The sequence below is a fragment of the Acipenser ruthenus genome, chromosome 25, assembly GCF_902713425.1.
Source record: "Acipenser ruthenus chromosome 25, fAciRut3.2 maternal haplotype, whole genome shotgun sequence".
NCBI classification, from domain to species: Eukaryota; Metazoa; Chordata; class Actinopteri; order Acipenseriformes; family Acipenseridae; genus Acipenser; species Acipenser ruthenus.
In genome coordinates this window covers 13,176,775-13,193,833 of record NC_081213.1, presented here as the reverse complement: position 1 = coordinate 13,193,833, position 17,059 = coordinate 13,176,775, and the positions used below count along the sequence as shown (strand labels likewise).

General features: G+C 45.8%; 1 protein-coding gene across 1 annotated transcript in view; it reads left to right on the top strand.

Moving 5' to 3' along the window:
* LOC117413968 (E3 ubiquitin-protein ligase RNF123) overlaps positions 1-17,059 on the top strand; it is a 201,156-nt gene that overhangs the window by 153,669 nt on the left and 30,428 nt on the right. Inside the window, exon 37 of the mRNA XM_058999315.1 lies at positions 9,060-9,154. Coding sequence (XP_058855298.1) covers positions 9,060-9,154 — 95 coding nt within the window. The remainder of the gene's footprint in view (positions 1-9,059; positions 9,155-17,059) is intronic.

Here is a 17,059-nt window from a genome sequence, read left to right as displayed (position 1 = left end):
TCTGGAAACTCTCTTTGTTTCACTGTCCATTTAGTCTCCAAATGAGACATACCCCTGTGTACTGAAAGGGAGCTTCATTATACTCTATAAACAGGACATGTAAAATCTCTCGGCCATTCAATTTTATTGAGATTCCAAATCCTGTATTCCAGTGGATAAACAAACGTCACCAAGGCCCCCATTTACAGCACAGCCTGCTGCTGAATGGCTGGTTCAGCTCAGAACACGCAGGGGAAGCAGTGATATCTCTTGTAGCAACACTTGTTTTAATTGTTCTTTTACCAGCTTTTTGGTTAAATGTTAATGCGTTTTGTTACAATTTTTGCTCAGCCCCTGTTTTTGAATAGTAAAAGGGTTTGACAGTATCATTTTAAATGCTTTAACTTTCACAATTATCAGATAAATAACACACCGCTGCTTTGTCCAGCAGCGTGTCTGTGAAGTATGGAATGCTTTTCCTGGCAAGATAGATTGCAGTTTTATTGAGTCAAAGCCATTCATACTGACACGAAAACTGGACAAGCTTTCATTCTGTGCAAGAGAGATGCAGATTTCATCTGGCGTGTGGCATGTGGTGTAAAACTGGAAGAAGAATGAGTTTATTCATCTTAATTACTGAAGATTCAAGAGTTTGGATCACTGCAGCGCAGGGTAATGAAATCTAATTATTGAGTTCCTCCTGGGTGTTAATCTAAAACAATATTCACAGTGCATCACTTCACAGAGGAAAGGTGGGGTTGCTCTTTAGTGATCTGGACTTCCTCTTTCAGCATACAGTGGTGTGCACAGTTATTACAACACCCCAATGCTTCTGCTTTCATGTGTTGTGCATATGAAATCAAACCACTGGAACTGAAAGTCTTGGAAAATTGTCGTAATAGGCAAATTAGTAATTGAATGGGTGACTTTAACAGGCCACACATGCAATTAGTGTAATCTAGAATAGTAAGAGAAAGGGAACACAGAGCCACACATGGTAAAATGCAGGAGACTTTTTAGAAGTTGTTTAAGATGCCTAATTAAAGCACAAAATGACCTATTGTTTGTATATCACGGAAATTGAAATTCTCACACCCAGTGCTTTTCATGCAGGTATGTCTATAAAAGATGTTAATAACAAGTCTTGGGGTGTTCTAATACATTAGCACACTACTGTACACCCCAATATTGCTTTCTTGAAAGCATTGGAAAAATCATATGAAATATTCAGACACCTTATATAACAGGCAACTCTCATAACTATATAAACATTGTATATAACAATGACAAGCAAATGTATCCCCTCTCCAATATTCACACAATTAAATGAACTATTTAATTTAATTTAATTCATAATTGAGCTCCTTAAATAAATGATCATCTTGTTCTGCTTTTTATGTTGCAGCATTTTATATTGCAGTATTGCAGTAGTGTTATGGATTTATATTGCAGTATTGTACTAGTGTAAGGGTTTTATATTGCAGTATTGCACTAGTGTAAGGGTTTTATATTGCAGTATTGCACTAGTGTAAGGGTTTTATATTGCAGTATTGCAGTAGTGTAAGGGTTTTATATTGCATTATTGCAGGAGTGTTTAGGGTTTTATATTGCAGTATTGCACTAGTGTACGGGTTTTATATTGCAGTATTGCAGGAGTGTTTAGGGTTTTATATTGCAGTATTGCAGGAGTGTTTAGGGTTTTGTATTGCAGTATTGCACTAGTGTAAGGGTTTTATATTGCAGTATTGCAGGAGTGTTTAGGGTTTTATATTGCAGTATTGCAGGAGTGTTTAGGGTTTTATATCGCAGTATTGCACTAGTGTAAGGATTTTGTATTGCAGTAGTGTTATGGTTTTATATTGCACTAGTGTACGGGTTTTATATTGCAGTATTTCAGTAGTGTAAGGGTTCTGTATTGCAGTAGTGTTATGGTTTTATATTGCAGTATTGCAGTAGTGTAAGGGTTTTATATTGCAGTAGTGTAATGGTTTTATATTACAGTATTGCAGTAGTGTAAGGGTTTTATATTGCAGTAGTGTAATGGTTTTATATTACAGTATTGCAGTAGTGTAAGGGTTTTATATTGCAGTATTGCAGGAGTGTTTAGGGTTTTATATTGCAGTATTGCACTAGTGTAATGGTTTTGTATTGCAGGAGTGTTTTGGGTTTTATATTGCAGTATTGCAGGAGTGTTTAGGGTTTTATATTGCAGTATTGCACTAGTGTAATGGTTTTATATTGCTGTATTGCACTAGTGTAAGGGTTTTATATTGCAGTATTGCAGTAGTGTTATGGTTTTATATTGCAGTATTGCACTAGTGTAAGGGTTTTATATTGCAGTATTGCAGTAGTGTTATGGTTTTATATTGCAGTATTGCACTAGTGTAAGGGTTTTATATTGCAGTATTGCAGTAGTGTTATGGTTTTATATTACAGTAGTGCAGTAGTGTAAGGGTTTTATATTGCAGTATTGCAGGAGTGTTTAGGGTTTTATATTGCAGTATTGCACTAGTGTACGGGTTTTATATTGCAGTATTTCAGTAGTGTAAGGGTTCTGTATTGCAGTAGTGTTATGGTTTTATATTGCAGTATTGCAGTAGTGTAAGGGTTTTATATTGCAGTAGTGTAATGGTTTTATATTGCAGTAGTGTAATGGTTTTATATTGCAGTATTGCAGTAGTGTTTAGGGTTTTATATTGCAGTAGTGTAATGGTTTTATATTGCAGTAGTGTAATGGTTTTATATTGCAGTATTGCAGGAGTGTTTAGGGTTTTATATGGCAGTATTGCACTAGTGTAAGGGTTTTATATTGCAGTATTGCACTAGTGTAATGGTTTTATATTGCTGTATTGCAGGAGTGTTTAGGGTTTTGTATTGCAGTATTGCACTAGTGTAATGGTTTTATATTGCAGTATTGCAGGAGTGTTTAGGGTTTTATATTGCTGTATTGCACTAGTGTAAGGGTTTTATATTGCAGTATTGCAGTAGTGTAATGGTTTTATATTGCTGTATTGCAGTAGTGTTTAGGGTTTTATATTGCTGTATTGCACTAGTGTAAGGGTTTTATATTGCAGTATTGCAGTAGTGTAATGGTTTTATATTGCTGTATTGCAGTAGTGTTTAGGGTTTTATATTGCAGTATTGCACTAGTGTAAGGGTTTTATATTGCAGTATTGCACTAGTGTAATAGTTTTATATTGCTGTATTGCAGTAGTGTAATGGTTTTATATTGCTGTATTGCAGGAGTGTTTAGGGTTTTATATTGCAGTATTGCAGGAGTGTTTAGGGTTTTATATTGCAGTATTGCAGGAGTGTAATGGTTTTATATTGCTGTATTGCAGGAGTGTTTAGGGTTTTATATTGCAGGAGTGTTTAGGGTTTTATATTGCAGTATTGCACTAGTGTAAGGGTTTTATATTGCAGTATTGCAGGAGTGTTTAGGGTTTTATATTGCAGTATGGCACTAGTGAAAGGGTTCTGTATTGCAGTAGTGTTATGGTTTTATATTGCAGTGGTGTTTAGGGTTTTATATTGCAGTATTGCAGTAGTGTTTAGGGTTTTGTATTGCAGTAGTGTTAGGGTTTTATATTGCAGTATTGCAGTAGTGTTTAGGGTTTTATATTGCAGTATTGCAGGAGTGTTTAGGGTTTTATATTGCAGTATTGCACTAGTGTAAGGGTTCTGTATTGCAGTAGTGTTATGGTTCTATATTGCAGTAGTGTTTAGGGTTTTATATTGCAGTATTGCACTAGTGTAATGGTTTTATATTGCTGTATTGCAGGAGTGTTTAGGGTTTTATATTGCAGGAGTGTTTAGGGTTTTATATTGCAGTATTGCACTAGTGTAAGTGTTCTGTGTTGCAGTAGTGTTATGGTTTTATATTGCACTAGTGTAAGGGTTTTATATTGCAGTATTGCACTAGTGTAAGGGTTCTGTGTTGCAGTAGTGTTATGGTTTTATATTGCAGTATTGCAGTAGTGTTTAGGGTTTTATATTGCAGTATTGCAGTAGTGTTTAGGGTTTTATATTGCAGTTTGCAGTAGTGTTTAGGGTTTTATATTGCAGTATTGCAGTAGTGTTTAGGGTTTATTATATTGCAGTATTGCAGAAGTGTTTAGGGTTTTATATTGCAGTATTGCACTAGTGTAAGGGTTCTGTATTGCAGTAGTGTTATGGTTTTATATTGCAGTAGTGTTTAGGGTTTTATATATGCAGTATTGCAGTAGTGTTTAGGGTTTTATATTGCAGTATTGCAGGAGTGTTTAGGGTTTTGTATTGCAGTATTGCACTAGTGTAAGGGTTTTATATTGCAGTATTGCAGGAGTGTTTAGGGTTTTATATTGCAGTATTGCAGGAGTGTTTAGGGTTTTGTATTGCAGTATTGCACTAGTGTAAGGGTTTTATATTGCAGTATTGCAGGAGTGTTTAGGGTTTTATATTGCAGTATTGCAGGAGTGTTTAGGGTTTTATATTGCAGTATTGCACTAGTGTAAGGATTTTGTATTGCAGTAGTGTTATGGTTTTATATTGCACTAGTGTAAGGGTTTGTCACAAAGACGGCCAGAGTGGGTTGCGTCAGACCAGAAAGGAATTCAAACACAGACGGTGGTGATGATGAGCTGAGTGCAATGGCTGCACTCAGCGTTTATTAACAAATAAAAGGTTTGAACAATGGAATACAAAACAGGACACGGCACTATAGCCAAAATAAAGAGACAGACAAAACGGACTAACACTAAACAAACGGTGCACGGAGACAAACAAACACGGTGAGAACAAACACTTATCTTTACGATCTTTCACTACTACTTATTCCTCTCTCTCTCTCACCCGTTCTCCTCTTCTGAACACCCAACCCCGACTGAATGAAAATGTGCATCTATATATACTGTTGTGCTGGGATTCAATTACTAATTAATTATTCACTTGAATCCCAGCACGTGAATTAATTCTGTGCAACCCCGTGCTCGCATATTATATTTTAAATGCACGTGCGTGATGTGCAATCCCGTGCCTAAATACAAATATACAATTTAAACACACGTGAAACACAGACCTGTTTATATCCCGTGTACCAATCTATACACCAACATTAACATACGCACGCATACATACAACATAGAACACACAAATGCACACAGGGGCGGGGCACTTTGCCACAGGGTTTTATATTGCAGTATTACAGTAGTGTAAAGGTTTTATATTGCAGTTTTGCAGTAGTGTAAGGGTTTTACAAGCACACAGCATCACATTCATGTAATCTAATAGAAAACACTCTGTCGCAATGGTAATGTGCAGATGGGAAATCAGAAATCTGAACAAGAGCTTTTCTCCCTGTTGTATCCTTAGTTTCAGAAGTAACACAGTCACAACCTGGTCCCTTGCAAAAAGGTATATACATTACTTTGTCAGAAAGATGATTTCTAATGTGTGTTTTATACATTTGTAAGGGCCATTCTCGCTGTTTTGCGTTATTTCTTAAACCCCAATACCACATGCTGTATATTGTAACACCCCAGTATACTGTGTTCTGCTGTCATACTGTTGTTGTTACAGTAACTTGCTATGGGTATGATCACATCATAGTACTGTGTGCTTCTTGTTGTTTATCATTTATTTTCTTATTCCGTCATCACATGCCAGTGACTTTTTACAATGCAGAAGTTTAAAGCACCCCTTGTGGCCTCAGTAGAGCTCTTGGACTCATGTCTAGCATGCCCCCTGTAGCACCCTGTCCTAGTGGATGTAAGGAATATATCAGTAAGAAATACCACATAAAATTAGCTATTTCTTGCATCCATACACGGGACAAGATATTAGAATAGACATGATTTTGAGAGCTCTAGAGGCCACAGGGGCGTTAAGCTTCTGAGATTTAAAGAAACACCAGGATGTGATCACTGAGACAGAAAATGGCACAAAGTGAATCCAAACACCAAGAAGAATATTTTAGTTAACTCTGATCCTTCGTAATGGGATCTCCTTCAGTTAATAATACTGACATCAGCAGAAGACACTTCCCTCTCAATTGGAGAGCTTGCTATTTAGTTAAATGGTAACACGCTGGTTTTTGAACAGTGAGGTTAGCGATTTGCATCCAGCCCTTGCCTCTCAATCCATTTCAGTGGGCTGAGTTGTCAAGCCTTGTTTAAAACTATAACAAGGAACACTCCCAATATCATTTTTATAGTGATCTCCTGAAATGAGACAAAAATTATGTCAAATTGCACCCTCTTCATTAGTAAAGATGACTTTAAAGGAGGACAAATGGCAGCCCTAGTGAGAACACAAAACGGCCAAATAGAATGTCATGGTGCTAAATGTCCCACCCCCGCTGCAGCGCTCCTGACCTCCAGAACTAAATGAATGTGAACGCGGGGGTGGCACTGACACTCGTCAGGAAAATAAAAGAAAACGAGGTTACATGAAGGACTGGCTTCTCCGGCACTGAGTTTAAATCCCGCCCCGCGCCCCCCTATGAAACAAGAGCTTCAGAACCCGAGCCCCTGCTTCAACCCCGTCCCGAAGGGTGTGATGGGGCACAGCTGAAACAAGAGCTTCAGAACCCGAGCCCCTGCTTCAACCCCGTCCCGAAGGGTGTGATGGGGCACAGCTGAAACAAGAGCTTCAGAACCCGAGCCCCTGCTTCAACCCCGTCCCGAAGGGTGTGATGGGGCACAGCTGAAACAAGAGCTTCAGAACCCGAGCCCCTGCTTCAACCCCATCCCGAAGGGTGTGATGGGGGCACAGCTGAAACAAGAGCTTCAGAACCCGAGCCCCTGCTTCAACTCCGTCCCGAAGGGTGTGATGGGGGCACAGCTGAAACAAGAGCTTCAGAACCCGAGCCCCTGCTTCAAATCCGTCCCGAAGGGTGTGATGGGGGCACAGCTGAAACAAGAGCTTCAGAACCCGAGCCCCTGCTTCAACTCCGTCCCGAAGGGTGTGATGGGGGCACAGCTGAAACAAGAGCTTCAGAACCCGAGCCCCTGCTTCAACTCCGTCCCGAAGGGTGTGATGGGGCACAGCTGAAACAAGAGCTTCAGAACCCGAGTCCCTGCTTCAACCCCGTCCCGAAGGGTGTGATGGGGGCACAGCTGAAACAAGAGCTTCAGAACCCGAGCCCCTGCTTCAACTCCGTCCCGAAGGGTGTGATGGGGGCACAGCTGAAACAAGAGCTTCAGAACCCGAGTCCCTGCTTCAACCCCGTCCCAAAGGGTGTGATGGGGGCACAGCTGAAACAAGAGCTTCAGAACCCGAGTCCCTGCTTCAACCCCGTCCCAAAGGGTGTGATGGGGGCACAGCTGAAACAAGAGCTTCAGAACCCGAGCCCCTGCTTCAACCCCGTCCCGAAGGGTGTGATGGGGCACAGCTGAAACAAGAGCTTCAGAACCCGAGCCCCTGCTTCAACCCCATCCCGAAGGGTGTGATGGGGGCACAGCTGAAACAAGAGCTTCAGAACCCGAGCCCCTGCTTCAACTCCGTCCCGAAGGGTGTGATGGGGGCACAGCTGAAACAAGAGCTTCAGAACCCGAGCCCCTGCTTCAAATCCGTCCCGAAGGGTGTGATGGGGGCACAGCTGAAACAAGAGCTTCAGAACCCGAGCCCCTGCTTCAACTCCGTCCCGAAGGGTGTGATGGGGGCACAGCTGAAACAAGAGCTTCAGAACCCGAGCCCCTGCTTCAACTCCGTCCCGAAGGGTGTGATGGGGCACAGCTGAAACAAGAGCTTCAGAACCCGAGTCCCTGCTTCAACCCCGTCCCGAAGGGTGTGATGGGGGCACAGCTGAAACAAGAGCTTCAGAACCCGAGTCCCTGCTTCAACCCCGTCCCGAAGGGTGTGATGGGGGCACAGCTGAAACAAGAGCTTCAGAACCCGAGCCCCTGCTTCAACTCCGTCCCGAAGGGTGTGATGGGGGCACAGCTGAAATGAGAGCTTCAGAACCCGAGTCCCTGCTTCAACCCCGTCCCAAAGGGTGTGATGGGGGCACAGCTGAAACAAGAGCTTCAGAACCCGAGCCCCTGCTTCAACCCCGTCCCGAAGGGTGTGATGGGGGCACAGCTGAAACAAGAGCTTCAGAACCCGAGTCCCTGCTTCAACCCCGTTCCGAAGGGTGTGATGGGGCACAGCTGAAACAAGAGCTTCAGAACCCGAGCCCCTGCTTCAACCCCGTTCCGAAGGGTGTGATGGGGACACACCTGAAACAAGAGCTTCAGAACCCGAGCCCAGGAATAATTAATTCAGCAATTGCTGAAGCCTACTGGGCAAGGAGGTAGGAGCTCACACATTGAGTTAATTTCAGCAGTAATTAGTCGCTACCTGGGGGGGGAAGTGATCCATTAAAAAGGATGATGAATGGATGTTCTGAATGGCCTCCTTCCTTCCAGTCATCTCTGATGTATTGCAGTCATGGTGTTCGTAGCCTCTTGTGGTGTGAGGTGTGTTCTTGGCTTGTAGATTTACTTTGAAAACTAGACTTTGGAATCTCAAATATGGCACTAGACTCTATGGAGGTCTGGAATCGTCCAGCAGGTCAGGTCAGGTCAAGTGAAGTGAGTTTGGTCAGCGGTCTCAAGCTATCCCCCATGGACTGTACTCCACTCACAAAACCACAAGTTTGGCAGAACTGCTCATGGTATGTAAAGTGCATTGCGGTTCTGATCATCAGATACAAACCTAACAGTCACACTTCATGAATACAAACCCAATTCAGCACAACCGTCCATTTCTGCTTGAGGTGCTGTCTCTCTGTTTGAATGAAACCAGAGCAGGCGCACACAGAGGTCCTCATCGCTGTGTAATAAGATTCCAGAGTGTGTCGCATTATAGCCAAAAGCTAAAACGAGGCTATGATAAAAGTTTGGTGCAACATCAAGGCAGTTATCATGTTTAGCATGTAGAGGGAGGGACACGATCAGCTCATAATGGGGTCTACTTTTTTCATCAGGATCCTAAAAAAAAACATCTTCCAAAATACCGCTATTGTATCATCACTGTGTTGTATTGGTCTTCATGACGATGAGCAGTACTGGTGGTGTCTCCCATGGTGACTGTGTGCCACTCTCTTTCTCTCTCCCTCTCAGACACGGATTACATCAGCCCAGAGGAGCAGCAGAAGGTGGAGAGGATGCTGTCCTTCCTGACCAACGAGTCCAAGGAGGCTGCCGCCAGCGCTGCGGTGAGTCCTGACCATACTCTTCACATGAGCAAGTGCTTTGTACTGTACTCACATGGGCGAGTGCTGTGTACTCGCTCTACTCACATGAGCGAGTGCTGTGTACTCTACTCACATGGGCGAGTACTGTGTACTCTACTCACATGGGCGAGCGCTGTGTACTCTACTCACACGGGCGAGCGCTGTGTACTCTACTCACACGGGCGAGCGCTGTGTACTCTACTCACACGGGCGAGCGCTGTGTACTCTACTCACACGGGCGAGTGCTGTGTACTTTGCTCACATGGGCGAGTGCTGTGTACAGCTGTGTGTCTTGTGTTTTTAGATCCGGGTGATGTAGAGGGATCACAGCTGTGTGTCTTGTGTTTTTAGATCTGGGTGATGTAGAGGGATCACAGCTGTGTGTCTTGTGTTTTTAGATCCAGGGATGTAGAGTGATCACAGCTGTGTGTCTTGTGTTTTTAGATCCAGGGATGTAGAGGGATCACAGCTGTGTGTCTTGTGTTTTTAGATCCGGGTGATGTAGAGGGATCACAGCTGTGTGTCTTGTGTTTTTAGATCTGGGTGATGTAGAGGGATCACAGCTGTGTGTCTTGTTTTTAGATCCAGGGATGTAGAGGCATCACAGCTGTCTGTCTTGTGTTTTTAGATCCAGGGATGTAGAGGGATCACAGCTGTGTGTCTTGTGTTTTTAGATCTGGGTGATGTAGAGGGATCACAGCTGTGTGTCTTGTGTTTTTAGATCTGGGTGATGTAGAGGGATCACAGCTGTGTGTCTTGTGTTTTTAGATCTGGGTGATGTAGAGGGATCACAGCTGTCTGTCTTGTGTTTTTAGATCCAGGGATGTAGAGGGATCACAGCTGTGTGTCTTGTGTTTTTAGATCCGGGTGATTTAGAGGGATCACAGCTGTGTGTCTTACGCGGCGATCTGATTCAAACATTCAAAATCCTAAAAGGTATAGACAATGTCAACCCGGGGGACTTCTTTGACTTGAAAAAAGAAAAAAGGACCAGGGGTCATAAATGGAGATTAGATAAAGGGGCATTCAGAACAGAAGATAGGAGGCACTTTTTTACACAGAGAATTGTGAGGGTCTGGAACCAACTCCCCAGTAATGTTGTTGAAGCTGACACCCTGGGATCCTTCAAGAAGCTGCTTGATGAGATTCTGGGATCAATAAGCTACTGTGATAGGGTCCTGGTATAGTTGCCTCAGGTAGCCGAGGAGAACACAGACGAGACTGAGATAGAGATTGACGTTGATACGCCGACACAGGCGCACAGGATTTAATCAATAAACATAAACAAAAAATAAACAATAATGTCATGTGACGCTACCAGCGATGGTAGCGCACAGAGAACGATACATGACTGTACAAACACTCAAAATAAAACACAATACCACAAACTATAAATCAAAGGTGCCGTGAAAACGGCAGGCCTTGCAGCAGCCCCGATCACAGTGATCGCTATGTTTTTATACTGACGCTCTGCCGAGACAAACCCACCTGCCTGCTGGAACAGCTCATTGCTTTCAGCTGCTGCTCCACACAGACAGGTAATCATCCACGGCGGAGCGCAACATCAGTTAAACAATTAATGAAATCAATTTACAACAAATAATGCAAAAATATACAATAAAACTACATATTTCCCCATGTGTAGGGCTTCCGCCCTGCCACACTACTAACAACCAAACGAGCAAGATGGGCTGAATGGCCTCCTCTCGTTTGTAAACTTTCTTATGTTCTTATGTTCTTGTGGTTTTTTTAAGTGCTGTTATCTTTTCCGGGAGTATGACGTGTTCTTTCATCTTCTTTCGCTCTGTGGTGGTTTTGAGTGTGCGTTGGAAGTAAAGTAAATTGTCAGCTGATTGTTGATGGTTACTGCATTGGCTCTTCACAGATTTCACCAGTGGGGATTGTGTAACAGTTTTCCCCAATACTAATTCTAAGCCTGATTTTAAGCTTAGTTTCCTGGGTTTGGCAGGGCGTCTTATTTTCCTAATTTCATTTTTATTGGTATTTTAAAGTTATTTAGTTGTGGCAGCAGAAATTGACTTCAAAGAAAATATTCAATCCCAAAATACTAATACAAGTACAGCTGACCAAGCCTCACAGAAATGCACTTTTACTTATAACAGTGTGCTTAACAAACCTATGCCATGGCAAGGCTGTTGCTCAGCCTAATATCAGGTACGGGTCCTAATGAAGTGACCAGGGAGTGTATGTTCAAGTCCTAAACTCTAAATTAATACATTACTTGTTGATGATAATGATCCAACATGCTTTTTAACCTGTGTGTTTATTCATGACCAGAGCAGATCCGAGCAGCTGGGTAAGGCACGACACATGTGGATGTGCTGCAGAGAGCAACGTTCTGCCAGCCCTGTAGTTTATCTCAGAACTCCGATACATCCCCTGTTATTGTTCACTGCAGTACACTGTTTCAAATGATGTCATCTTCAACCACTGCAGTATAGCATTTCTGTTTTGCTTCCAGTGCTACTGATAGTCCTGTTTAATTTTAGACTGACTTAGCGTTCCTGGATCAATGTTTACTACCTTCTTCCATAGTCCTTTGTGCACACACACAATGGGCCCCGTTGTCCTGCCAGTTTGTTTACATTCCCTTAGGTAGTTTTAACTGATCACTAGATGGCACTGGCTCTTACTGTTATGAAGATACATTGTGATCCAGCCTGTGTTACATATTGCTGTTAGGTCGTTAATGGGACATTTTAAATACCGCTACAATATGTATGGATTCAAAAGTATGTAGGCTACTGTATTACAGTTAACGTGTCATCTCTCTGGTTTTGGCAAGGGATATTTTCAGAATCATATTGTTCTGAATTAAAATACTACTTCTGTTGAAAATACAGAACTGTACCAACAAAACCAATACAATACATCTAAACGGAAGCCTACTTATTTTAAAACAAAGTCCTTTCAAATAAGTATTTTTGATATTGTATCTTTTTTGTGTTCACTGAAAAATGGGCAAGGGTTGGAACAGGCCAAAATGAAATAATCAGATATGCGTTACACGCGTTTAACCGTCACTGAAGTCAATTTTATAGGGTTGGATATGTGAGTGCTGACTGTATTTGAGTAATTGCTATCAGAACCAATCACTATTAAAACATCATAAGAAGCAAAGGACTTACAAAAAAAAATAAAAAATTAAATGAAATTTGCAGCTACTTGCTATTTAACTGTGTGTGACACTGTACAGAAATATCTTCAACCAGACACGCGTAGATGGGCCAAATGGCCTCCTCTCATTTGTACATGTTCTTCTGTGTTCTTATGTTCACTACAACTTTCGTATCATACAAAGAGCTCAACACTCCATACAGTCTATACATACAGCATATATATATATATATATATATATATATATATATATATATATATATATATATATATATATATATATATATATATATATATAATAATAATAATAATCAAGCATGATTTTACGATTCTTTAGCAGTAAATTCGGAAGCTCATATTTCAGTGGGTTATTAATCAATTCATCCAGTAAGAAAGGAAATATTGCCGACGTGAAGTGTGCCACACATTGCAGAAACACGAGCAGTGCAGAAACATCACACACTGTATCTGCACCTGTTCAGAGACAGACGCATTCAGGGGCAAATAAATCATCCATGTTCAGAACTTTGGGAGTCGCAGCATATAGAAAAATAGCAAGTTGATTTGTTCTTAGGAGCCTGAATCACAAAATGGGAGTGTGATTTGCTGAAGTGGTCTTTTTGATTGAGGGGATCAGGCTGGGCTCGGCTGTACTCTGTATGTGTGTGTGCAGGGTGAGGATCAGGCTGGGCTCGGCTCTACTCTGTGTGTGTGTGTGTGTGTGTGTGTGTGTGCAGCGTGAGGATCAGGCTGGGCTCGGCTCTACTCTGTGTGTGTGTGCAGGGTGAAGATCAGGCTGGGCTCGGCTCTACTCTGTGTGTGTGTGTGCAGGGTGAGGATCAGGCTGGGCTCGGCTCTACTCTGTGTGTGTGTGCAGGGTGAGGATCAGGCTGGACTGGGCTCTACTCTGTGTGTGCAGGGTGAGGGTCAGGCTGGGCTCGGCTCTACTTTGTGTGTGTGTGCAGGGTGAGGATCAGGCTGGGCTCGGCTCTACTCTGTGTGTGTGTTTGCAGGGTGAGGATCAGGCTGGGCTCGGCTGTACTCTGTGTGTGTGTGTGCAGGGTGAGGATCAGGCTGGGCTCGGGTGTACTCTGTGTGTGTGTGTGCAGGGTGAGATCAGGCTGGGCTCGGCTGTACTCTGTGTGTGCAGGGTGATGATCAGGCTGGGCTCGGGTTTACTCTGTGTGTGTGTGTGCAGGGTGAGGATCAGGCTGGGCTTGGCTCAACTCTGTGTGTGTGCAGGGTGAGGATCAGACTCGGCTCGGCAGTACTCTGTGTGTGTGTGTGTGCGTGCAGGGTGAGGATCAGGCTGTGCTCGGCTCTATTCTCTGTGTGTGTGTGTGTGTGTGTGTGTGCAGGGTGAGGATCAGGCTAGGCTCGGCTGTACTCTCTGTGTGTGTGTGTGTGCAGGGTGAGGATCAGGCTGGGCTCGGCTCTACTCTCTGTGTGAGTGCAGGGTGAGGATCAGGCTGGGCTCGGCTCTACTCTCTGTGTGTGTGCAGGGTGAGGATCAGGCTGTGCTCGGCTCTATTCTCTGTGTGTGTGTGTGTGTGTGTGTGTGCAGGGTGAGGATCAGGCTAGGCTCGGCTGTACTCTGTGTGTGTGTGTGTGCGCAGGGTGAGGATCAGGCTGGGCTCGGCTCTACTCTGTGTTTGTGTGCAGGGTGAGGATCAGGCTGGGCTCGGCTATACTCTGTGTGTGTGTGCAGGGTGAGGATCAGGCTGGGCTCGGCTCTACTCTCTGTGTGAGTGCAGGGTGAGGATCAGGCTGGGCTCGGCTCTACTCTGTGTGTGTGTGCAGGGTGAGGATCATGCTGGGCTCGGCTCTACTCTGTGTGTGTGTGTGTGTGTGTGTGCAGGGTGAGGATCAGGCTGGGCTCTGCTCTTGTGTGTGTGTGTGCAGGGTGAGGATCAGGCTGGGCTCGGCTCTACTCTGTGTGTGTGCAGGGTGAGGATCAGGCTCGGCTCTACTCTCTGTGTGTGTGCAGGGTGAGGATCAGGCTGGGCTCGGCTCGACTGTCTGTGTGTGTGTGTGTGCAGGGTGAGGATCAGGCTGGACTGGGCTCTACTCTGTGTGTGTGCAGGGTGAGGGTCAGGCTGGGCTCGGCTCTACTTTGTGTGTGTGTGCAGGGTGAGGATCAGGCTGGGCTCGGCTCTACTCTGTGTGTGTGTGTGTGCAGGGTGAGGATCAGGCTCGGCTGTACTCTGTGTGTGTGTGTGTGTGTGTGTGTGTGCAGGGTGAGGATCAGGCTGGGCTCGGGTGTACTCTGTGTGTGTGTGTGCAGGGTGAGATCAGGCTGGGCTCGGCTGTACTCTGTGTGTGTGTGTGCAGGGTGAGGATCAGGCTGGGCTTGGCTCTACTCTGTGTGTGTGCAGGGTGAGGATCAGACTCGGCTCGGCAGTACTCTGTGTGTGTGTGTGTGTGTGTGCGTGCAGGGTGAGGATCAGGCTGTGCTCGGCTCTATTCTGTGTGTGTTTGTGTGTGTGTGTGTGCAGGGTGAGGATCAGGCTAGGCTCGGCTGTACTCTCTGTGTGTGTGCAGGGTGAGGATCAGGCTGGGCTCGGCTCTACTCTGTGTGTGTGTGTGTGTGTGTGTGTGTGTGTGTGTGTGCGTGCAGGGTGAGGATCAGGCTGTGCTCGGCTCTATTCTGTGTGTGTGTTTGTGTGTGTGCGCAGGGTGAGGATCAGGCTGGGCTCGGCTCTACTCTCTGTGTGTGTGCAGGGTGAGGATCAGGCTGGGCTCGGCTCTACTGTGTGTGTGTGTGTGCAGGGTGAGGATCAGGCTAGGCTCGGCTGTACTCTCTGTGTGTGTGTGTGTGCAGGGTGAGGATCAGGCTGGGCTCGGCTGTACTCTCTGTCTGTGTGCAGGGTGAGGATCAGACTGGGCTCGGCTGTACTCTGTGTGTGTGTGTATGTGTGTGTGTGTGTGTGTGCAGGGTGAGGATCAGGCTGGGCTCGGCTCTACTCTCTGTGTGTGTGCAGGGTGAGGATCAGGGTGGGCTCGGCTCTACTGTGTGTGTGTGTGTGTGTGTGTGTGTGTGTGTGTGTGTGTGTGCAGGGTGAGGATCAGGCTGGGCTCGGCTCTACTCTCTGTGTGAGTGCAGGGTGAGGATCAGGCTGGGCTCGGCTCTACTCTGTGTGTGTGTGCAGGGTGAGGATCAGGCTGTGCTCGGCTCTATTCTCTGTGTGTGTGTGTGTGTGTGTGTGTGCAGGGTGAGGATCAGGCTAGGCTCGGCTGTACTCTGTGTGTGTGTGTGTGCGCAGGGTGAGGATCAGGCTGGGCTCGGCTCTACTCTGTGTTTGTGTGCAGGGTGAGGATCAGGCTGGGCTCGGCTATACTCTGTGTGTGTGTGCAGGGTGAGGATCAGGCTGGGCTCGGCTCTACTCTCTGTGTGAGTGCAGGGTGAGGATCAGGCTGGGCTCGGCTCTACTCTGTGTGTGTGTGCAGGGTGAGGATCATGCTGGGCTCGGCTCTACTCTGTGTGTGTGTGTGTGTGTGTGCAGGGTGAGGATCAGGCTGGGCTCTGCTCTTGTGTGTGTGTGTGCAGGGTGAGGATCAGGCTGGGCTCGGCTCTACTCTGTGTGTGTGCAGGGTGAGGATCAGGCTCGGCTCTACTCTCTGTGTGTGTGCAGGGTGAGGATCAGGCTGGGCTCGGCTCGACTGTCTGTGTGTGTGTGTGTGCAGGGTGAGGATCAGGCTGGACTGGGCTCTACTCTGTGTGTGTGCAGGGTGAGGGTCAGGCTGGGCTCGGCTCTACTTTGTGTGTGTGTGCAGGGTGAGGATCAGGCTGGGCTCGGCTCTACTCTGTGTGTGTGTGTGTGCAGGGTGAGGATCAGGCTCGGCTGTACTCTGTGTGTGTGTGTGTGTGTGTGTGTGCAGGGTGAGGATCAGGCTGGGCTCGGGTGTACTCTGTGTGTGTGTGTGCAGGGTGAGATCAGGCTGGGCTCGGCTGTACTCTGTGTGTGTGTGTGCAGGGTGAGGATCAGGCTGGGCTTGGCTCTACTCTGTGTGTGTGCAGGGTGAGGATCAGACTCGGCTCGGCAGTACTCTGTGTGTGTGTGTGTGTGTGTGCGTGCAGGGTGAGGATCAGGCTGTGCTCGGCTCTATTCTGTGTGTGTTTGTGTGTGTGTGTGTGCAGGGTGAGGATCAGGCTAGGCTCGGCTGTACTCTCTGTGTGTGTGCAGGGTGAGGATCAGGCTGGGCTCGGCTCTACTCTGTGTGTGTGTGTGTGTGTGTGTGTGTGTGTGTGTGCGTGCAGGGTGAGGATCAGGCTGTGCTCGGCTCTATTCTGTGTGTGTGTTTGTGTGTGTGCGCAGGGTGAGGATCAGGCTGGGCTCGGCTCTACTCTCTGTGTGTGTGCAGGGTGAGGATCAGGCTGGGCTCGGCTCTACTGTGTGTGTGTGTGTGCAGGGTGAGGATCAGGCTAGGCTCGGCTGTACTCTCTGTGTGTGTGTGTGTGCAGGGTGAGGATCAGGCTGGGCTCGGCTGTACTCTCTGTCTGTGTGCAGGGTGAGGATCAGACTGGGCTCGGCTGTACTCTGTGTGTGTGTGTGTATGTGTGTGTGTGTGTGTGTGCAGGGTGAGGATCAGGCTGGGCTCGGCTCTACTCTCTGTGTGTGTGCAGGGTGAGGATCAGGGTGGGCTCGGCTCTACTGTGTGTGTGTGTGTGTGTGTGTGTGTGTGTGTGTGTGTGCAGGGTGAGGATCAGGCTAGGCTCGGCTGTACTCTCTGTGTGTGTGTGTGTGCAGG